This window comes from Pelecanus crispus, chromosome 4 (assembly GCF_030463565.1).
Source record: "Pelecanus crispus isolate bPelCri1 chromosome 4, bPelCri1.pri, whole genome shotgun sequence".
Lineage (NCBI taxonomy): Eukaryota > Metazoa > Chordata > Aves > Pelecaniformes > Pelecanidae > Pelecanus > Pelecanus crispus.
In genome coordinates, this window is record NC_134646.1 from 18,583,962 (window position 1) to 18,607,960 (window position 23,999).

At 35.7% G+C, this 23,999-nt stretch overlaps 1 protein-coding gene across 2 annotated transcripts in view; it reads right to left on the reverse strand.

Moving 5' to 3' along the window:
* Window positions 1-23,999, reverse strand: part of LRBA (LPS responsive beige-like anchor protein) — a 419,408-nt gene that overhangs the window by 124,435 nt on the left and 270,974 nt on the right. For both annotated transcript variants that reach the window (XM_075709754.1, XM_075709753.1), the window contains 4 exons: window positions 15,399-15,516; window positions 13,618-13,720; window positions 11,630-11,745; window positions 9,224-9,336 (listed from right to left, as the gene is read on the reverse strand). In XM_075709754.1, coding sequence (XP_075565869.1) covers window positions 9,224-9,336; window positions 11,630-11,745; window positions 13,618-13,720; window positions 15,399-15,516 — 450 coding nt within the window. The remainder of the gene's footprint in view (window positions 1-9,223; window positions 9,337-11,629; window positions 11,746-13,617; window positions 13,721-15,398; window positions 15,517-23,999) is intronic.

A 23,999-nucleotide genomic window follows, 5' to 3' on the forward strand; every position in this document is an offset into this window, starting at 1 on the left:
AAGTTGCATGTCCCCGGGAATCATGAGGAGAAACCAAGCTGCTTGCAGGTGGTGAGGAGGGTATGGCATTATAGTTGCCTTACTTAGAAAAAAACACTGCCAGCCAAAAGCAACCATTTGTATATACTATCCATGACATAATCTATCAAGTGAAAGAAATCCCTGCATCATCATTCACTTACTTTAAAAAAAAAAAAAAAAAAAATCTTTTTACGGATTTCGAGAAACAGGATTTAGTGAGAAGCCATATGCACTTGAATCATAGCAGGAGATAAAAACATTCTCTCTCTGCCTTCCCTTTACAGACCATGCTCCTCTGCCCACACATCATACAAGCCACTGTCACAGAAAACAGCAGCCATTACACCCAACACCAGATATACATATGACAATCAGAACTAAAAACATGATGTACTTGTACTAACAGCACAGGACCTCAAGCTAAAAGCTGACACAAACTTCCATTTTCTGCAGATTAAACACTGTCAGGGCACACAAAATATACATTATTGTGTATCATGTGAAAGCACCAAGCCCTACAAAAAGAGCAGCAGCAGGCTAGAAAGATGTGCTTAGGAAAGTGTAAAGAGTTTTTTACTGTAATCTGTACTGTTTCATATAACTATTACAATCAGATTATATTGATCCTGAATATAAATAGTCAGCTAAGGGCCCATCAATGTATATTTTTCACACATGCACTGCTTCACTCCTATCTAAGGTGAATTCATCCATCATTTTATTACCTGTTTCGTAAGGTCACCTGATTAGTCGGTCATCATCTTCAATACCATCAACAGATTAGTATAGTGAGAAAGTTTTATCAGCTTCCTTTTCATCTTCTTTTTCAGATTACCATATATGCTGAACAGTATAAAGTACAGAAAAGACCTTTGGAATGCCAGTGAGCACCCCACTTTGGAATCTAACCTTGTGTTCCTGATACTGAGGCAGTTTCAAGTGATTGGCTGGATATTATATGTAAACTATTTTTTCTTAATCTTATTAGACTATTCAACTCAAGCTTTTAGGATCATACCATCTTCTCCTAGTGATCTTTTTCTATTGATTTCCTTCATTTGATCCATGCTTTCATCTGCTGATATTTGAGTTTGAGACAGATCATCAGATCATCTGCCCACTGAAGTACATCCACAGCCTGAGAACCACTTTAAACTCCTCCATAAACAAAGATTATCATTGTTATTATTTGACCATGCTCTCATTTTCTCTGAGCACTATCTTTATAGCTGGATTGTCTTTGACCCCCACAGGCTTCCTGCTCCTAGGAGTTTGATCAACTCAGTTTTAGACAGCTGCAGTTAGGTGAGATAAATCCCATCCTCATTTCCAGTATGAGTGCAATTTTCAACTTAGCCACCATCACGCTTGTTTGGAAATCTGAATTACACAGATGTGTGCTGTAGCAGGTCAGGATCTGCTGGAGTTCAAATGTGTGAATATAAAAAGGAAGAGAGACTGTACCAAGAGACTAACATTCACTTTACATTAGGAAGACAGAAAACACACATTTAAAATGTCTATGGCACAAGACATGTGTGTGAAATTACTTTATTTTGATTGCTAGTGCATTTTATGACCAGACATGTGCCCCATGGTTTCTTGTGATCATTTAAAAGGTCATGAACCTCCCTCAGTTCATTTCCAATTAGAAGACAACATATGTTCAGGGCACCTAAAATTGAAACAAGAGCAGGATGGACAATAACATCAGATATAAACTAAGAATAGCATTTTGAACATTCATTGTTAATTCTGAGTTATTGTTTTTATTGTCTTTGAGTATTTCTGCATTCCAAACAATACTCCTCCTTGAGGCAGAGGAGGATTAAGATTATTAGGCTCATTACCAAAATGATTCTTATTGATCCTGTGAACTTGGCTTTTGCTCTAATACCTAAATAAATAAAAAAGAAAGATTGCTGGAAAAGAATTAAGTGATCGAAGAAACTGCTATATGCATCTGAAGTGCAACGAGTATGCTTCTTGTGACTTCAAAAAACAAGCCTCTGATGGGAAGAGAACAGGGAAGAGAAAGTACGAATGGTAGCGAGATGCACTCTATCAGCCACTTATATGTTCTTTAAATGAGGTGGTTTGACAAAGCAGATAACCAACTAATGACAAGGGAAAAAATACAAAGATATAAAAGGATGGATATGACACTGTAATAGAGCAATGGAAATTCCCAGAGTATTTTAAAAATTCTATCTAGACTAAGAGTAGGGTTTCAGAAAGTATGTTTTGATAAACGACCTCAGAGATGTATTTAGGCGAAGTTTCAGTCTCAGCAGGCCTCTGTAAGAGTTGTGGAGGAATAGGCAGCTAAACATGCACGGAAAACACATGTTTATTCTGAAAAAGGACCTGAGATAGACGCTGCATGAAGCTCAAACCAACATGTCAGCACAAAAATCTCTGGCTTTGAAAGTGAAACAAGTGGGTATCAAGCAGAGATTGATACTAAAATCCAAAAAAGCTAGAATTTTTTCAGATGCAACAGACAACGTCACTAAGGATCATGTCCATATCGGGCTTGACAATACCATAACTACCTCATTTAAATAAACAAGTCTTCCTCGTGGCCATGTTCCTGCTTTTCACCAGAACTGCTGGAGTTTGGCGAGGGAGGCCCTTGTCCATGGTGCTGACCCAGCCGGGCCTCGGCTGGCAGACAGGAGGACTTGCTCTGGGCGGGTACCTGACCATGGTGCTGCAAAAACAAGCTCGGCACCTAGCGAACACAGGACTGTAGCAGATCAGTCGCAGAGCCATGGGACTATTTGCAGCTTTGTCTCCTAATTTTGGCAAATGTGCTAAAGGAAATAGTACAGTAGACTGACTCAGCTGTTGGAAAGGATAACTGACCAATTTTATCATTCACAAAAGTCCCTGACAGAATCTATCTGAGGCTAACTGACTTTCGAGAGTCTCACAAAATCACTTTTCCCCCCATTTAGAAATGGGAAAAACTTAACGTTATTAAACCAAAACTTTTCATGGGAATGCAATAGACTACTCAGCACTTTAGTTGATATAATTTCTAATTCCACAATAGATTTTCTAGTCCAAACGAAGTCCATAATAGTACTAAAATTATAGCACTGTCCTGGGATGTGAACAAGAGAACTTCATACTCTTGCACAGCTTTCTTCAAAGAGGGACCTGAGTCTTGAGTTCTCATATCACAAGCAATGACCCCAATGACAATTACAATTCCACCCCCCACCGGCCCGCCTTTTAGCTCTCTCTTTATATTCAAAGACAACAGATTGGGAAGAAATGGTCTTTGTTCTCTCAGCTAGAGTTTGCTTTGTTTTGTTTCCTAAATGGTACCAACACACTGGTGTATTGGATAGTGTGGGACCTGAGCATGATATAAATGGTATGGAATAACGGGTGGAGAATGTTCTGGGTTTGGCTGGGATAGAGTTAATTTTCTTCATGGTAGCCACTATGGGACTATGTTTTGGATTTGTGCTGAAAAGTGTTGATAACACAGGGATGTTTTAGTTACTGCTGAGCAGTGCTTACACACAGTCAAGGTTTCTTCTGCCTCACACCCCCCCACCAGTGGGTAGGCTGGGGGTGCATAAGAAGTTGGGAAGGGACACAGCTGGGACAGCTGACCCCAACGGACCAAAGGGATTTTCCACACCATACGATGTCATGCTCAGCATATAAAGCTGGGGGAAGAAGAAGGAAGGGAGGGACGTTCAGAGTGATGGTGTTTTCTCTTCCCAAGTAACCATTAACGTGTGATGGAGCCCTGCTTGCCTGGAGATGGCTGAACACCTGCCTGCCGATGGGAAGTAGCGAATTAATTCCTTGTTTTGCTTTGCTTGCATGCACGGCTTTTGCTTTACCTATTAAACTGTCTTTATCTCAACCCACGAGTTTTCTCACTTTTACCCTTCTGATTTTCTCTCCCCTATCCCACCAGGGAGAGTGAGAGAGTGGCTGTGTGGTGCTTAGTTGCCACCTGGGGTTAAACCACGACACACATGCATCCCTAAAAATCAAGGTACTGCTCAGAGTATTGCTTCTTGTTTGAATGCTTCCCTTCTCCTAAAAGTTTCTTTTAACGTGATCATGTCAAATGTCTAGATTTGTCGACCCCTTTGCACAAACAGGTATGGAGATCACATCTACATCTACAGCAAGGTGACAAACCAGTTTCTGTAATAATTTCTCTCAACTGTTCCCTATTCAGCATACAATTTTAGACAGGATGGAGTGTCCCTCTCCTCAAAGAAGTTGTATTTCACAAAGAAAGCATGATAACTTGTTATCTGATAATGAATAGAAACTGATAAATATACTTTATACTAAAAATATCAAAATCCATAACAGACTAACAAATGAATAATGAAAAATGTGTCTTCTTTTCAGATATCACTGCTTCAAGATGACTGTAGATGTGGTTTGGTCTTGATATCTTTACCACTGCTTCTTGGGGTGATCCAAAACTCTAGAAAATATACTGGACCTTTTCTTAACTGCCAGGGATTCTGACACAAAGTCTGAAATATTTTACTTCCTGTACTGTCCTGTTTTAAGCAGGGATTCATATTAACTGCTCTGAAAGGAAAAATATTTGTACCTTCCTTCTGAGGTTATCCTGTCTGGCTTTGGAATGCTTTTTAATTAAGTGGTACCTTTTGTCACAGGTACAGATGACAAATTTACTGCCTGAAGTACCAGTGACAAAGGAACCAGGGCAGATGCTGAGCCCAGCAGAGTCAAGCATCATAGGTTTCAGTGCCTAAATTCCAGATGTAATTGCCTATCAAAAAAAGTCATCACCACTGCACTCACTACTGTTAGCTCTCACACTGTTCTCACCTTCTTTTAGTGTCCAGTTTTGGAACGTGCTTTATACTTAGAAGGACACTGAGTCCTTCTGGTGAGTTTATCAGTTTTAACTGGTAGTAACCTGCATTGATTTTGTGTTGGAGCATGAGCTGAATAAAACATAATTTTCATTTCCTACATGAAAAGGATTCACAGAATGCCTGTACAAGTTTTAATGACTCCTAGACAGAAAGATTTCTTTAAAAAATTTGCTAAAGTATAACAGGTGCGCATCAAAACATTTGTTACTTCCTATCTCTTTGCCAAGGGGTAATGAGGTAACTAAGCAAATTTCATGCCCATCCCACTCTGTTTCCTCACAGGGGAAAATACGCAGCACAAGTTATATGTGCAGTGAATTTCTGACACTGAAATGGGCACCCAGCAACAGAATTCAGGCTGGCATGCTGAAGAACAGTCAATAGTGAACTTTACATTATAACAACAAAACTAGTCTAACTTGTCATAGTAAAAAAATCTATTACTTCTCTTCTATCAAAGTGTATTTGATATCAGTGGCTCCCACATACCAATTAACACCTCACTTCACTGAAGGTGAGAGCTATTTCTTGCTTTTGTACACGTGACTGGAAAAGAAGTCATCATATATATAACAGCCACTATAAAGCTGATGATGATTTAGCAACTATTGCATGAAAATGATAAAAATTAGAATAAAAATGCTATTATGTACACATGTAGCTATAGTGAGGACAAAAGAAGATTTAAGAATGGCATAATTTTCTTCTTTTAGTAGCGTCAGTTTATGACCTTACAGAAATTTTGTGCATTATGAAAGAAAAATTATCAACAGCTACTTGCATACAGCAAGATCTTGTAACAAACTTTGGAGAGTATAAAATCATGCTTTGATATCTCAGTATTTTCCATGTATTTTTACTTCTAATTTTTTTTCCTTATCCAAGTCCAGAAACACAACACAATTTATTGCTTCCACTGAATAAAGAAAAGGAAAAAAAATGTGCTTTTGAATAACATGAGTAATGCAGAAAGTGGGACACATTCTGGTGGGAAACTGTGTCTGTTGTATAAATAAAATATATGCAGCTATAAATATAATATGTAATACTCATTCCAAACCATAGCCACCTCTTAAGAAATAAACACTCGAGTCAAAGCAGGGTAACAGACTGGCAGTGCACTCCTGGCATTTGTCAGGAGCATTCGTCAGGCTGACAGTAATATTAACCACAATCCATTTCAGTTGCTTTGGTTTATCATTGTGTGACTGATGTTCAAAACAATGCCCTAAGAAGCTGCTTAAATAAAGTGTTGGTTTAACCTATACACTGCAGATCTTTAAATCCGTACTAACTGTGGACTTCTAGCTAATATATTAACAAAATTGTTATTTATATTTGACACTTCATAATACCTAACCTTAACTTGTAATTTCTATGGAAAAAAAAAAATCTTCATTTTTAATTTTCTCAGGTACCAAAAAAAAGTAAAAATGTTGACCTGACATCCTTTCTGCCAGACCAAAATCTAAGTTTTCCTTTCTTTTACTCATTGTGAGCGCTAAATTGTGATGCGCTTCTGGACATGGATAACAAAAAGAAATAAAGTAAAAGACTGTTAAAAGTAAAAGACTGTTAAAGCCATGTAAAAAGTTAAATGAAATATCTTTAAATATTTTTAAAACCTTTAGCAGTGCAAAAGCATAGACAGGCTACAATATGTAATTAGCACTTATTCTGAAGCATTACTGCCAAGATAACAGTGCTACAATGAAAATACCACAACATACATGACATTCAGACATTTTCATAGTTGAATATTAGCAAGGTTTTTCAGATATTTGCCATGAATTCATCATATGACACAAAGTTTAACATTTAAACTACACAGAGCTGATACTGCTAGAAATGCCTGAACAGTAACCAAAACTTGAACTGCTCTATCTGAGACAGGTATGGCATAAAGACTTTCATTGTGTATATGGGAAGGGCTGGCATTGATCCAGAACAGCAGTTACATTTTCAGAGATCAAGATGCACTGTCTGATCAACATTTAGCAGAGCATAAGGAAAATGCACGTTAAATATACATATATGTATTCACTACCAATAGGGGCAATTCTCTGCCAAACACCTGTTAAAGATTAAAAGCTCCCAAGAATATCATGTTACAGACTTAAATAATATTAAGGAAACTCCTTCTACTCATAATACAGTATGGCTGACATCTAATATTGTAATAATTATTTCCTGTATTAAGTTCATAGTTTTCAAACATATGATTGAGAAGGTTAAGTATAGATACAGATACAACCTAAGTAATGTCCACTTGGTAATGTCCCTAAGTAATGTCCTCTCTCAGCAATAGCAATGGAAAGATTCCCTCAGAACTTAAAGTATACTTAGTAATCCTCAAAGACTACTTTCATGAACAGAGAAATCCATATAACCAGTCACTGTTAATAAAAAAATGCATAGAAAAAGAGCAGGTTTGCTATCCAGTTTCTTAATGGAGGCAAGAGTGGTACCTAACCTAAAATGAGGAGAAATTGCTCTACACTGCACTTAGTTCTATTTCAGGGTGGAGGAAGAAAGGCTAGCACTTAGTGCTGACTGAATTGACTAGTTTACAAATTAAAATACGATTAAAAGGAGATGCCTCAGAAGTACAGCAGCTGGAGAATCTTTTTTTTTGGTCTTGAATTATTTTAGCAATGACATGATATATGCAGAAGTGTCATTTAACAAAAGTTAATGGTAAATGAGGTTGCAAAAATCATGTCATAATCAAGGAAATTATTAATGATTAATACATTTAATTTATGTACTAATTCAAGCTACACAGAGCTGATGTTACTTGTAAGTTTTCCATTTTCACTTAAGTGTAATTCACTTATGTGTAGTCTAGGTTGGTGATAGCTATTTTTAGTTGTAAACTACCTTCAGATATTTTTTGGCCTGGAGATTATTAAGAAAGCATTTATTAAATTCCACAACAAGAAATTATTTCAAAATATTATTTACCTTCAAAAGATTTGTTAAAATATAAAATATGTGTAGGTTTACCCATGAATATGGATTTGTATCAGTCAGACATTCTAAGAAAGCATAGAGTTCATGACCTATTTAAATTAAATAACACTATTAGAAAATGTTACAATAAAGTACCTCTGTATATCTCTGCTTTGGACTTAAAAACATTATTCCTTTATTTTGATTTGTACATACATATACACACACAAAAGGTACAGTATAGTCTTCAAATATATATATACATACATGGATATATACACACATACATATCCACATATATACCTGTATATATATTTGATGGCTATATGGTATGTTTTTTAAGGTTAAAATACTAAATCTGTAATAAAAAAAAAAAATTCTAGACATTTTCACAGATCTGTGTTTAGCTTAACCAATTGTGAACTGAAAGCAAGAACTTTTAAAAACTGCTTTACTTCTTTGGGGATTTTTTTTCTATCAAATTACCAATTTGTAAGGAAGACTTTTGTAAAAAACAAGCTATAATTAAAATACGTTCTTTACCTTTTCCCCTCATTAACTACATTGCTCCATGTGCCAATCATTTCCCATAATAGATAGCTTTTAGAAAAAGATCCTGTTTGGTGATCAGGGCACCTAGTCTTCATAGAGAAAATGAGAGATGCTTCTACTTTGTAAAATGAAATATTCCTTTCTTGGAAAAGATTTAAAGAGAATAGTCACATTCTATAAAGCTTTAAACAGGCTGTATAATTTTGCATCTGCACGTTTGTTTGGGAAAGAACCGTAGAAAAACAAGGCTACTCTGCCAGAAGGGAGTTGTTTGGAAAAGTTGTTAAAAACTGACAATGTCTGTCTGACAAAGGACAACTGCATTACTTGAGCATACCTGAAGGGGATACACAGAAGTGAAAAAATAAAGTTTCTATTTATGGGAATAAGGGCAACGATTTAAAAGTACTTAAAATATAATGGTATGACACACTTTGCTACTAAAAAAGCAAAATTCTCATCAGAAAAACAGAAAATTATTTGGCTAATTTTTAATCTTTAGCAGCCTCAGCATCCCTAGCTTCATTAAAATTTGAAATTAAGTGTAATGCATATGCTCCAACTAAGAGCACCTTCCATTAACAATTATTAAATTGATACAAGCAGAAGCAATAAGAATACATCAATAATTTATTTTTCCACGATCTGATCCCTATTACCAGTATACACATATAGAAATGAAACACTGTTAATGGTTCTGCATTTAACATTAATGTATCAAACAGAGCAGAAAACATTAACAAGACTGAAAGCTACCGTGATAAATACCAGAGAGAAAAAAAGGTCTATCTGATGACAAATACCTTTGACAGATCCCTGAAGTTGCTAGGAAGTGTAAGGTCCAACTCCTCTGATTCATAGTTGGTGATAACCCAAGGGAAGACAGGATACTGATTTAAATCATTGTAAGTTCGACCTGACAAACAACAATTAAAAAAACCCGCCATGAGTTAAGAGTTATATTTAACTAAAATACCAACCTCTAAAGATACAACAATATAACTTTACGAGCTCTTCAAAAGAACCATAATTTATTTCAGATCTTCTATCATTTCGATATTCTACTTTGCTTTATTGAAAAGGATAATGAAAAAGTTCACAAATTGCTAGCATTTAATTTAAAACATTGCAGCCCATTTCACTTTAATTGTAAACTCTTTTGCATGCAGGAAGAGTGACAGTTAAATCCATTCATTGTCTATGCATTTCCCCTTTCCTTGTTTATGTCATCTTGTCTTCTGTTTCTTTAAGGTGAAACGCTTCAAAAAATTGAGAGGCAATGACTTTTGTTGATACTAAAAATGAAAGCAATATTTTTACATACTGCATTGAATTCAATATGTGAAAGCAGAATGAAGCAGCTCAGGATTTTAGATGGAGAAATTATGCAAGCAATAACCATTTAATCTAGAGAATTCACTTTGAGGGGAATTCTTCCTTGACCATTGACCATCTATGGGTATGTCAACATTTACCAGAATCTGGTTTTAGGTTCACACGTGCACCTTCGTGCATCTGTAAGATGGAAATAATATCCTCCTTCTAGTAAAAACAAAATATTAAATTAGAATAATTGTATACCTTACATACACGTATACCACATACCCTGGTTTATAATTTTAAAATGCATGATTTTTACATGGAACCTGTCTCTTTCTACGAAATTATTGTAGAAGCTCATTCATTCACATCACCTCCAATCAGTATGTTCTCAGGTTTTGTCTAGCTTGCTCTTAAAAGTCTCGAAGAACAGGTTTTTACTTCTTCCCCAGGAACAATATTTCACAACCCAATCTATCAGGTTGTCAGAAAACATTTCCTAAAACTCCACCTAAGTTTTTCTTTTTCCAGTTTTCTTACACCATTCAGTATTTTTCCATCCTGGTTTGCAGAATTTTTAAATGGTATAGTCAGATCCTTTCTTCGGTTGGTTATGTTGCACATTATCTCTTATTCAGGATTAAGGCTACTTACGTGATACTGTGATGTCTATCTTTATTTGTTTCAAATTGATAGCCACCACAACATTCTTTTAACTCCCCATCATGGGCAACTAAACTTTCCCTATTTCTATAATGTTATCTTTGGGTTCCTTTTAACCTCAAATACCAAGTAGGTAAGAATTCACTTTATTATTTCAATAATGTATTAAAGCTGAAAAGGCTCATTCACTAGAGCCACAGAAAACAGTGTCATGATCTTGCCTCATTCCACTTGGGCAGTAAGGAGGCAAGCAGATATGCCCCTACTTTTATTAAATCTGCCAGCATCCTGGCATCTCTGACTTAATGACAAAATGCAAAAACTAGCAAAACTGACCATTTGTATAAAACATAATTAGTGCGAGCAGAGGCATTTGTTGTATCAATCATGTTAGCAAGAGCCAAGTCTGAAAGGGAATTAACAGACCCTTCAACACTGTCAATACCATAGAATAGAGCTGAAAATTGAAGAATTTTGTAAGTTTCTCTGAGTACAACATATGCTGGAAAATAAAAGAGTGGTCATAAGGCCTAACAATCAGCCTCCATTTACCAAACTGAAGTCAAGCTGGTTAGAAGCTAATGGGGTAAGGTGCGTTGAATGAAATATAGCCTAGCATTTACAGAATGAGGGGTTAGGGCAACCATACAGGGGTATGAATTAGGATTTTGGAATGGATGAATGGTGTTCTGGCACAGCAGCGCTGGTGATCCAGGCACTACATTCTTTTCTGAGACCAACCATACATCTTGTAACAGTAGTATTTATTGGCTCCAGGAATATCCTGCTCCCCAGCTGAGACTTCCCAGAGCCCTACAGAGAACTTGTTGCATCAGCAGTATTTAGGGAGGATAGTACTTATGAATATTAAAACTTAGAATACTAATGGATAAAGAAGTTACTATTTCTGAGACTCTTGTAAATAGTAGACAGCCTATGTAGATCCTGACCTCCCACAACAGCCAAGATATTCTGACTTTAGAGAAATATATAAAGTGCAGTTCAGTACAGCATTATGAATTGCATGCCTCTCTGTTCTTACATAAACATAAAAATAATTACGAATAAAGTACATTTAGGAAGATTTTGTGAAGTTGTTCTTCGGGAGAAAATGGTACATAGAAAAAGTTATTTATTAAAAGGGCAAAATCTAGTAGTGTCCCATGTCTGTTGAGACTGTGCCACCATTAGCTCCTTTTCTGAGTCATTATAGTAATTTGTGTTACCTGCTATAGTGTTCAGAAACATCAGGTATTCAAAGTTGGAAATTTCTCGGTGTTGCCATCGCTGGGTCATGTTGGAAGCTCTGAAAATCTGTCGTGGACTAGCCAAAGAAATGCGTCTGAGGGGAAAAAAAAACCAAAACAACACATCAGAAAACCTGGTGGGTCTTCCTTTTTACCTATCTGAATTTTAGTGGCAGCTGTACGTATTCTTTTTACTAGTTCTATGCTATATTTCTCTGGAGATCAAACTGCTATTTTGGATACTTGAAGTTCATTTTTAAAGCTTTATAATCTAATAAGAACAAAAGACTTAAAACATCTGACAGCTGGATAAGTTAAGATTTGAAAGCTTTCAGACAGAAACCTTTACAGCTGTGCAAATTCAGCTGCTCCATGAAGGCTTGATGTATTACAGAAATATGTTACTGGTGATTTAGAGAGATGGCAGACCATTACATAAGAAAATTACACAACTTTTAGAATTTCACATAAGAATAAAGTAATCTTTTAGGAGAGGTTTTTAAATCCCTCAAGAACAAAGGAAAACAATGATAAGATGATAGAACTTCATTATGAAGTCCATCCTCTTGAGATTTAAATTCTAGGCAGTGTTGGGGAGTTAGTCATAAATAACTCAATTAAACTTTAGAATTTGATGCCAGATTTCCTAATGTTTGTGAAAGAAAACTATAGAGTCATTCCTTGGAGTCATAAATCAAGCAGAGAAGAGCTTATAATAAAATTCCCAAGACTGTTTTGTTCATAATAAAAACATCTGTAAATACCAGAACCACATCATTTGGGGGGGGGGGGGGGAATCTAAACATAGTTTTAGTTAACAAATCTTTACAGGTGTTGGTAAATAATTAAAGAAAGCAGTTACAGTAACTGAATTTTTTTTATTTTAATAAACTGCTTTATGTTGTAAACAAATTTATCAGTATAAACGGATGTGAAATTTTGAACAAATGTGTCTATACTTTCATGTATATTTAAAAATTTTCATGCATAATTTGCTTCTGTAAATAGAAATCCTCAAATTCTTACAGAGTGGATATAATTGCAATTCAAGAGAATTTTTTCTGGACTGGATAAAAAAAAAGGTAAACTACAAAACACAACAGAAAACATCCCCAACTATTTTAATGCCGTTTCTGTGCACAGAAATCTTTTTAAAAAAAACTAAAGTAACAATAATCAAGATACTCCTTAAGCACTGCTGTTTCTTCTAAAAATTTAGAAATTAATGTACTTAAAAATAGTTTATAATTCATCAAAATACAAGAGGTAACCAACCCAACTGGAGATGGGGTATACCTCAAAAACTTCTATTTCCATCAGCCTCAGTGAACGTTAAACTATGCTGCTGTGTTTCATCCACAGCATATCTGGCAATCAAGCCCTAATCTTCTCCTAAAAAAGATGTAGGAAACTGAATGATATTCTTCAGTTTTAGGATCCAAACACACAGCCTGACATTGTAATACAAATTTCTCACTATGTAAAATTTGAACAATGTCCTCCAGAGCTAAAAGACAACACCACCACACCAATCCTTCACAGGCTGCTCAGCTTATATTGTTCTACACATTCTGAACGATCGTTTTCATCTACATTTAAATACTACAGAGGATTCAAGGATGTTACAGTCAAGCTAATATAATTGAACACTGCCATAAAAGCTAATCAGTCCTACAACCAGTCTTAAATCAGTCTTAAATTTTAGTGAGTTGGCCAGCATAAAGAAGCCTATTTTCCTTAAGTAGGGTAAGTGATTGAGTCTCACTGCTAAAAAGAAGCTATCTTCCCTATAACAGACAGAAATCACAAAAAACCTCAAATCCAACACATTGCAAATAGTAAGCAGAACTGATAGGCTGAGGATGTGCATGTTTTGTAAACCAGTAGGTGTAAATCCTTCAAACCACGTAGCCTGGTTTGATGAAAAAAAGAACTGACAGATAAAATTAACTCAAATTGTAAAATACCTGGTCTGGGGTAGTCCAAAGATAGTACCAATACCGACCCGAGGTAGACAGTTAACCACTTTCTTTACTGTTGCTTGGTCAGGGAAGTTGAACATGACGCCCACTGTGAACACAAGAGTTGAAATACAGCATGATTTTACACCTTTTATTTAAGGCTTTCTGGCTCAATAAAATGTAACCCTCAGCTTAGGTGTCGAACAAGTAAAAGATTAGACATGTTTCCTTCAGGTTAATATAGATATATTTTATTTTTTTATGATTTCCAGAACTGCTTTTATTTACCACTAGCAGGAATTTCAACAGAAGTTGTCACTGTTACAGATCTTACAAGGTCTACATTTCTTTTCCTTTCCAAACAGAAGTTAAACCTATACGCAGAGATTGACTGTCTAGAACTGATTAAAAAAAAGTTTATACATTAATTGGATCACATTTACTAGTTTACTTTCTAGATATTTTCAAGATACATTTGTCAAAACATTATCTTCATATTTTGTTTGAAACATTCAATGACACTTATGAAATAGCAACCTAAAAATCCAAGTAACAATCTAATTATGGTATCACCAGTGGATATTTATGACTTCAGAGTACAACTACAGGCTCCAAAATAGGAAAGTGTTTATGCACATGATTAATATTCTGTTGGAGAACAGAATGCACTTCAGACACGTGCAACAATGCTCTGTGAGATATGTGTCTGAATACTTACCAGCCATGTTCAGTTTAGAGACCATTTTAAGCTCAGGCAAAAACTTTTTGACTAGCATACTAACGGCATAAAACATGTTACCCTATGAAACATTTACTGATTTCAGGACAACAGCATTTCATATCATTACCAAAACAATGACATTTTAAAAGTGTCATCTTAAGACCTATTTTATTTGGTGTCTTTGAATACAGATTTCAAAATTTGTTTTTCAAAAGTTCATTATCGGTATAAAGGCATGAAAAGTACCTGAAGAATCTTAAACTGCAAAGACATTATATAACCTGGTTTAAAATAAAATTTAGGGAGAAAAAATAGCAGAAGAAAGTTCTCCAAGTCTCAATGCACTATATTTTGAGTGACTTGTCACAGTACATATGTGTGTCTGAAAAAGGAACTGAAGAAAGGGGAGGGTGAAAAAAGGGTTCATAAACAAGGTAAATCCACATTTATTTCTTAGAGTTGCACTAGGGTCTAACTGAAACAAATTATTAGTAGAAATCAAGCATGAAGGTATGCCAGTCACTGGTCTAATCCAGTAGCGAAGTTCTTTCATTATGTTGTTCTTGGTGTGTATAACTAACAACTAGTAACCCTCCAAAGGGACAAAAAAAACCCACTTCATGCATAACAGATCAGAGGTAGATATGCCTTAAGCAAGTTTCCAGAGAATGTGGCACTTTGGGACATGGTTTAGTCTAGTCTACCCTTGATTGGCTTAGAGTAGACTTGGTAGTGTAGGTTAGTGGTTGGACTGGATGATCTTAAAGGTCTTTTCCAACCTAAATGATTCTATGATTCTATAAATGCCAAATAAACATGTGGATATAAATGAAAGTGAGGCATGGCTAATTCCCAGTTCTCATGTTCAATGATAATTCCTCATTGGAAAAAAAAAAAAAAAAAAAAGAAAAGGAGAAACTAAATTATAAAAATATACTAACTTAAATATTGAGACACTGAATCCAAGCCCTTCTGCTATCTACACAAATCCATACCAAAACAGACAGCCAAACAGAATGCACGTGTCCCCAGATCAATACTCGCCATTCCTCTAGACTCACAGTACCTCTATTTGCCATGAATATCTCCAGTGCTGTATTTTGCAAAAGATAACGTCGGGAAAAGATAGATCGAATCTCTGAAAAGAGCCATTTTCCATGGAGTCCTTCTGTATATGCCAGAATCTAGTAGAAAGAGACAGAAAGAATGTTTAAATATGTTGTCAGTATATCTTGTAAAAGAGAAACAGTTTAACTCACAAACATGGATTCCACCAATTACATGCAAAACCTGCAGCAAAATTAAAATATGCTCAAACTTCAAATCATGATATGAACCTGTAATGGATTATTTCAAGTCCTAAATTCAACTACTCATGTCAAGGATTTTAAAAATTTGTTGTATTTTTTCCTTTAAAGACAACTGCCTGTTTTCCATAACCAAGGGAGTTTCAGAAGCATTATGAAATGTTTGGCACTTCAGCAAAGCATAAAAACATATTCTGAAATGTATTACTAGTGCTATTAGATGTATCTGCACTCACTTGAGCGTTGTAATAACAGGCCTGTAACAAATAAGCAAGAAAAAAATGTCTTTAAAGAAAAAAAATGTTCCTTACGTTTATCGTTAAGGCCACATTCATTAATTCTGGAACTATAAAGGTTGGCTGTATAAGAGGTTAAGTATCATTTTGTCAGCTAAGGTTAAACACAAACCTGCAAATGAACTCAGCATAATCTCTCTATGGAGTAAGCGGTTGTCAAAGTAACTTGTTACAATTCCTGTCATCCCGTCTGATAGACACAGATGCTTAGTCTGCCTTCACAATTCAAACTAATCCCATTTTCAGTCCTCAGCCACTTTGTTTCTTTGTTGCTTCACTTTTTCCCTTTCATTTCAAAGCTTAATTATGTAAGTGTTAAGGGACAGCGAGATTGGACACTTCTCTGCCTCAGATTAACAAACCATAAGCAAAGGAAAATCCGAGATTTGTCAATTTTAGCAAACACAAAAGCACTTAACAGAAATTCATCACAGAAAAGGAGATTCAGATACAGTCCTAGTTAACATCACTCTTCCTACAATTTCACTTGAGCAATATATTGTGTATAAAAAAGAAAAAGTGAAATTCGAGCCTTTAACATAACAAAGACTGTTAATGAACCCAATCATTTTTTTATAGATTTTTAACAAAGGATGATTTTGCCTCACATGCAATATATATATTCACAAGTAACCTGCACTGAGAACAGAAAAAACATTATAAAAGCACCACACAGTACAGTATAAAATACCATACCACCTTTGTGAATTAAAAGCAAACAAGACTGGCAAACCAAAAGCAGATAGTACAGAAGATCAGAACATAGAAGGCAAACCATCTCCCACACATTCTTTTCTTTTTACTTAATCCCTCATCTTTCCCTCAATACAAGTGCCACAGACAACTTCGCTCCCAACACCCCTACACACACAGAAAGAGAAGGAAAAAATGAATAATTATTTGGATACAAAATTCTAAAAATGCGACGAAAGGACCAGAGATTGTCAATGGTTGCTAATCAGTTCTGGAACTGGGGAACTAACAGACTTGGGCCACGCTGACACTTTCCACACCACATCCATAACCCATCCACACTAATTGGCAGATTTGTATAATTCTGTGGTGCTATTCAGAACCACCGCGGTTGGCTTCTGTCACATGCATATAAATATCCTTTAAAAAGCACAACATCAAAAGAGGTAACAAAGGAGGCAAGGTTGCAGTGCTTGCGCACAAAAATCTCCCAGTACTTTTGTTGGTATTCATCCACCTTGCGATCCTGAAATTGGAGCTTATAATTCCAATTATTATTTTTTGAGACAGAGAGGAATGTGATGGCCTCCGCTTTTCTGTAGTAACAATTAAAACACAACAGCCTGCCTGTCACTATCAGTCTGTGCATTGCAAATTCAGACATTTATTACATGGATACTGTGAGTAAAATCAGCAAGTTATAATAATTAAGTATTAGTTTCACCCTGTGAAGCAAGCATTTTTTGTGACAGTGGAAACCCTGCACATGGCCAAAAGCTTGCTGCATGCAACTCCTTCAAAACTGGGAGGAAAAGCACCGGCTTGAAAAAAGCGTAAGTGGTTTAGATCGTGCACCTTGTACAGCCATGATAAAGTTATTGAGTTCATTACAACAGGATTTACAGCAGAAACTGGAAGTGCACTGCAGAAACACTACCAGTCACCACTATAACAATTCTTTAAACCACCCATTAACAGAAGTTATCAGGAGTGAGAAGCAGCTGTGGCCTAGCTGAGCGAGGCCTTCATTTCGAGTTGGAATAGTGTCTGCCTGGTCTGCAGCTTCACTTCAAAGTCTCTGGAGTTCAATTAAAACTGGATTAGGTGGAAGCAGACCTTCTTTGGGACACTCTGTTCTCTCAAACTCCAGGCACACTGACAGCACCCTAGACAGAGGTCTAGCCCGCCAATGAACCAGTTGCTATGGAAACAGCATCATTACCACCGCTCCACGCTCATCAACCCACCTACAGTAGATGAAAGGTCCAGAAGACAAACACGTTTCTTTCATGCGTATTACTAAGTATTCCTTATGAAAATCCAATTCAACCTTTTATTCCCTGTCAAATATGTGATTTTATTAATAGAACATCCTAGTTGCAGAAACTGACTCATACTTCAAATTAAATTCAGCATTTTCATTCTGGCAAAGGGATTTTTTTTTTTTTTTTTTTTAAATCAGTATTACTACTTCTGGTATTATCAGAATTACAACTTTCAAAATCTATTTTTGTATTTGCCTGTTTTCACCTGTAAGCCACACAACACAGACTTCTGCTTAAGAATTTAAGAACAACTATCTTCTTCATTCCATTGTACAATACGTTGATTTTAAAAATGACTCCTTTTTTTCTGTCTTTTGTCACACCCAGTTTTGGAACAACTTGTGGAGCGAAGACTAATGAGGGTGTACAATCTAATTTAATCTGCACAAATAGTACCACCTTCCCCACATGAAAAAGTATTTATAGCATTTCAGTTGATTCGACACATCAGACTGAGGTTTAATCTACTGCACATTTCATTTATTTCAAAAGGTACTGCACCATACAGGAGGAAACACAATTTACACAGTTTACCACTTCATTTAAAAATACTTAAAATAAACAAGTGAGCCAATTGTAAAGTTCTATGGTTCCAAAAATCTCATTAGACAAACTGTTCTGTGATTAGACTTTGGCAACACCAAATGAACAGACAGCATGAGAACACTACTAAAAATATAAAATTACTTTCACCTTTGCATGAAGTCCCTTCTTTACTTCAGGTAATAGACACTAAGGTCTAAACCTGTAATCAGACCTCATACTCATGCTGCAGACCCTGACACTGCACAGCTGGAAGAAAATCCCCAAGAAACTAGAAAGTAAAGAATAGCCAGCTTCAATTTCCATTTTGAGGAGATTCTGAAATCAAAGTTGCATGAAAACTCAGGTAGCATAGTGCTGATGACGAATTAAGATCATACATAAAGAAATCCTCTCCTCAAGAGTCATAGTTGTGTTATCAGCTAATTTCCCAACATCAAAACGCTCACTCAGAAGCTATTCTGTCACTTTACAGTTTTGAAAACAAATGCCCCACCCTACCTTTTCTTCAAGACCCTCCTTGCATGTCTCTAACAATATCTCATAAACAATGTGTCTTATAAAAGATTACATGCAGTAGTTAAAAGATACCATCACTACATCTGCCTCCTAAATTAGAAAAGTATTTTACTGAAGACTAAATGAACATTTTGCTTTACCTTTTAAGCAAACCAATCAGCTATCGTTTATTTTATTTTATTTTAGAGAAAAGTACTATTGATCTTGAAAATGTGAATAGGCTAGAAGTAATTAAGTCTGCAAATGGGTTATAGAACTGAAACAGTAATTGAATAATTACATTATTTTAATGTGCCAGCCAATTTAACTGCTACGAGTAAAATAAAAACAAACTAAATAGCTTATTGAAAAAGCTGATGCACATTTGTATATTTCCAAAAAAAGTTATGTGCACAAGACAAAAAAAACCTCACCACACTCACTCACAAAAACCACCAAACAAAAAAAAGCGCATTTAATTTGCATTTAAATTCGATTGCAGTTGAGAGATAAAATCCATAAATACATTCTTCTAGCAGCATTCTCTGCCATTTGGGGTCACTTTTGTTCAAGAAGTCAAAATTACAGCACCTAGACATTACAAAACCTGGCTCTCAGTTCATGAGGAACCCGGATCTCCACCACAATCTCAGCCCTGCAACTGAGGATCCTCAGAACCTATTGTCTAGGTACTACATAGTTCCTGGCTGCAGGATTCACAGTGAAAGGGTCTTACTCTGCTCTTTGTTTAAATACATCCAAGTACAACCAAACTAATAGGGAATTAGATCAGATTATTAATAATTGTAAATATCCAAATGCTCTTAAATAAATCACAGTGCTTCTTAGTTTACTATAGATTTCTCAAGAACAATGAATAAGATGTTAATTTTAAATCTCAGATATTCATAAATCAGCCACTGAAATCCACAGGCAAGCTGTAGTACTAGTCTCCCATCCAGTGCCTCCTGTGAGTACGCACAGCCTGCTATACAATTCTGTTCAGCATTTTCATGGGTGACAAAGTCAATTAAACATATTCATTACTTTAATGTTCCACTAGACAGTTTTACCCAGCATAAAAAATTTAAATAAATAAATAAATACTCTGTGACCTTTGTATCGATCAGAGCAAAATGGCTTATGCCTGGGTGTGGGTGGTGAAGGGATTGGGGAGGGGGGTGGTAAAGGACTCTTATGTTTTCTCTTCCAATTACTGGAGGAGATGATAAAACCACAGCAAATGATGTATCAGCTCATTTTATCTTATCGCTTTGGGGCTAGGTGACAATGAAGTTCATATTTCACTGGTTCCCATTGAAGATTGTGAAAATTACTTGCCCTTATGACCTGAAATTTCACTGGAAGACAGAAATTTCTCTTCTGCAAAGTAATGCAATTTTTCAGATGTCAACCTTTAGCCCAGCTTTAAAAATTAATTTCATTTATATTAACCAATGATATTGATATTTTCACAGAATGCTCTTTGATACATGAACCACCGACTAGCAAATTGATGTGCTCTAGAAGGACAAAATTATTTTATCTGAAGCTTCTGGGGACAGACAGATTTACCACAAACTAAAATTCCTATTTCACAGTATACTATTTATACTAGCCTCATATACCTTAAGGCCTCTGGACCTGTAAATAGTTTTATCTCTAGTTAGGACTTAGTTTTGTTTCTAGATCTACTCAGTTTTGAAATTATTTCTGTGTATGCGACATACAAATAAAAACACCATTTGTTTGTAAATGAATAAAGTCTAACTGTCACAGATCAGAGATCAGTATACATGTGATGATATGAAATATACTTCCCAGATGATTAAAATAGAGGAATGCACAACTATATTTTCTTTCTTTATCCTGACACTAAAGCTATATTTCAAAGTGAAAAAAGCATGCAATGCAGATTTTCTGAATGTGGTCTTCTACTAACTACAGATAACGTTCTCCCTGATTATCAAGATCTAACTTGGAAAATAATTTATGGGGGGAACCTGTATTCAGAACTTTTCTGATTTGACTATGAGGTTCTAAACACCTCAGATGGACTAACAAATATGTGAACAATGTTAGCAAAGTTAGTACCAACTATCCTACTCTTTTCTACTACATCCAGTATTTCACAAACAATTTTTCTTCCCCTTTTGATTAACTCTGACGACTCTTAGAGAGCACGAGTTCATTACCACTGGCAGACAACATTTAATCAACCCAAAGAACAAGAAGATCTGACTGCTAAAGACAGGTATGTAAGTTAAATTATGCAGCCGAGCAAGCTGAAGTTCAAAAAGAAGGTGAATATAGGTTTGGGTGTCTGTCCAAGCCCTGCAAGGCTAAGGATGTAAAGTTATGCCTTTCTTTGGAAAATAAGACAGCAAGCTTATTTATGAAAAAAAGGAGCCAGAATTGCAAGAATTCACAGATTCTTGTAGGAGTTGACTGATGTCTTTATCTAGTGAGCCTCTTACGTTCTGATTTAAGAGTTAGTAGGATCTGCTCATCAAGAGGTAGCTATAAAAGGCTCATCCAGCTCTTTACATCATCTGGAACAGTTTGCCATCAGGAATCAACTGTAACAATTTACAAATGATTCAGCTTGCACCTTCTGAAATACTGGTTATTTCAGCTTCTGTGTCCATCCTCAGGTTCCTCTACTCGAGAACTGGCTAGGTAAATAGTGATCAATGAGTTGTTCATTGACATGTGTGAAACAAATTGATAGTCTCAGTGTGTTTCCAATAAACACGTATGCAAATTATAATTATCAATTCCTGAGATGCAAAACACTACAAAGTAGGAATTAGCAATAATTTATTACAGAGACTACCAAGAGCAGTCTTTCTAAAGCAATCTCCTATAACGTATCTCAGACACACTAAAAAAGCAGTGTGGCTACCAACCCAGCCTGCAAACCATGCACTCTAGAAATGTCAATGCCACACCTGCAAGAGGCAGAAAGATATATAAGAAAACAGAAATTCATGACAGGGTTTCTTTAATGTGATCTTTTAGACAGGCAGCTCTCTAGCCAATCGTCCTCTTTTCATCTGCCTCAGGAATTTTTGGTTTACTCATAATACACTTGCAATGAGATTTTGCAAAACACCGTTGCAAAAAAACCCACCACACACAACACCACTTTTAGATCATATGAAGATCATCACGAAAAACGTACATGCATTAACCTGAAAGTTCATTACTCCAACTTTTATTTATTTATGGCAGTGTTTATAATCCATACACATGAAGAAGGAGAATGGCAACAATTTTTACTCTGTCGGGGTTACCTGTTTATACTATTTGTTATAGCATGGATGTTAATACCTACACAGACTTCATGTACATAGTAAGTAAAAAGATACAGACAACAAATCATAACTAAGATATCTTTTAATCATACAGAAATAACTCAGAACAGTCATAAATCGTATAAAGGAACCTCTGAGATGTGCATTGTGCATTCCACATTGAAGTGTGAATCACTTTTATGCCTCGTGAGTGGGTCTGTATGGGTCTAGATTTGCTTATAATCATTGCTTAAATTATCTAGGATTGAAGATGCTCTTATGAAAGTGCATTGGTACACACACATGTACAGTCAAACACGTGTGTGTATGTGCACATATTAAAATGAGTAAGAGACTGCACAAAAGCGTAACATGCACAGTGGGTAAATAGAGTATTTTCTCATTTTTTCCTTCACTGGATTGTAAGTTTAAAATTTGGAGAGTGCTTTTAAACCATTCTAATTAATAAGTACAGTTCTGGCTAGTCTTGATGTCCACACAGATTGACAGATTCTATAACCCCTTTGTGAACTGCATTAAATTATACAACTTCATGATTTCATGTGTCAATGAGTTCTGTCAGTTAAGCATACACAGTGTAAATACTAAAAAAGCTAGTTTTGTTGATTTCATTTCGTATACATGGAAAAAATGACATTACTTGCAAAAGCTCAAGAAGAGAGCTTAAGCATCACTGTGCAAAATTCAATGAAATGATTTCTCACTGTGTAGAAGCTGTCAAAGAAGCTGATCACATTACATTGTGGAATTTGGATCAAAAATGCAGAAATAAAGTATTATTAATATTAAGCCTCTGCAGTAATGATTGGTGCAGTGGTGCATTCCATGCTAGCTACCCTACATGAGACAGAATTTTGGAAAATTAGGTGGGGAAACTCCATTTGCCACTGTTTTAGCTATGCAACTGAGAAGCAGGTGTCTAGACCTCTCCAAAAAAATCCTCACAATGCTCTTATTTTGGTGCTAACAACATAACTTTATATCAGCATAAATGTTGCTACCTCGTTACTTAGCTCACTTTCAAATTTATTAATACAGAAAACTAAAAGACAAAGAATAGGAACCTTTAGATGTTCCGAATTTTGCCTTTGTGAAAACTGATCATTTAATTTGTCTCCTGAGTTAACAAAAAAGGAAATACAAATTCAGATTGTGATCATCTGAAGGCATCATTATGGAAATGTTTTATTATTGGAAATGAGGTTATAAAACAAAAACTCTTTTAAAACTTAACCTCAAAGATTTTTAGTATACTCCCTAACACTGGGTATTACCATTAAACAAAAAACACGCGTTATGTTTTTGAGGTGATAATTATGGCCATGATCCAAATTTTACCAATGTACTTAAAATATAATCATATAGAAAGCTTCCTAATAGAAGTAAGACAACATAGGACTCATTCAGCTGCAGTTTATGAGGAAGATACTCAGGTGTGTGCCTCTGAAATAAGCGAGTTAACAATACTCTTGAAGAATACCAGCAAGGACTGGTTTTAACCATTCTGTGCCTGAACTCTCCAGTACAGGATACCTTTGAAGGGTCTCAAGATCAGGCTTCTTCCTGGAAAGATTTTACGCAATGAAGGGTACAAATTCTTTTTGTTCCTTGTATAAGACAACCGAAGCAAAATTAGAGAAAGCAAGTGGTAGGGGTGTGGCCTCGCCGTTTATGATTAATCACTCATG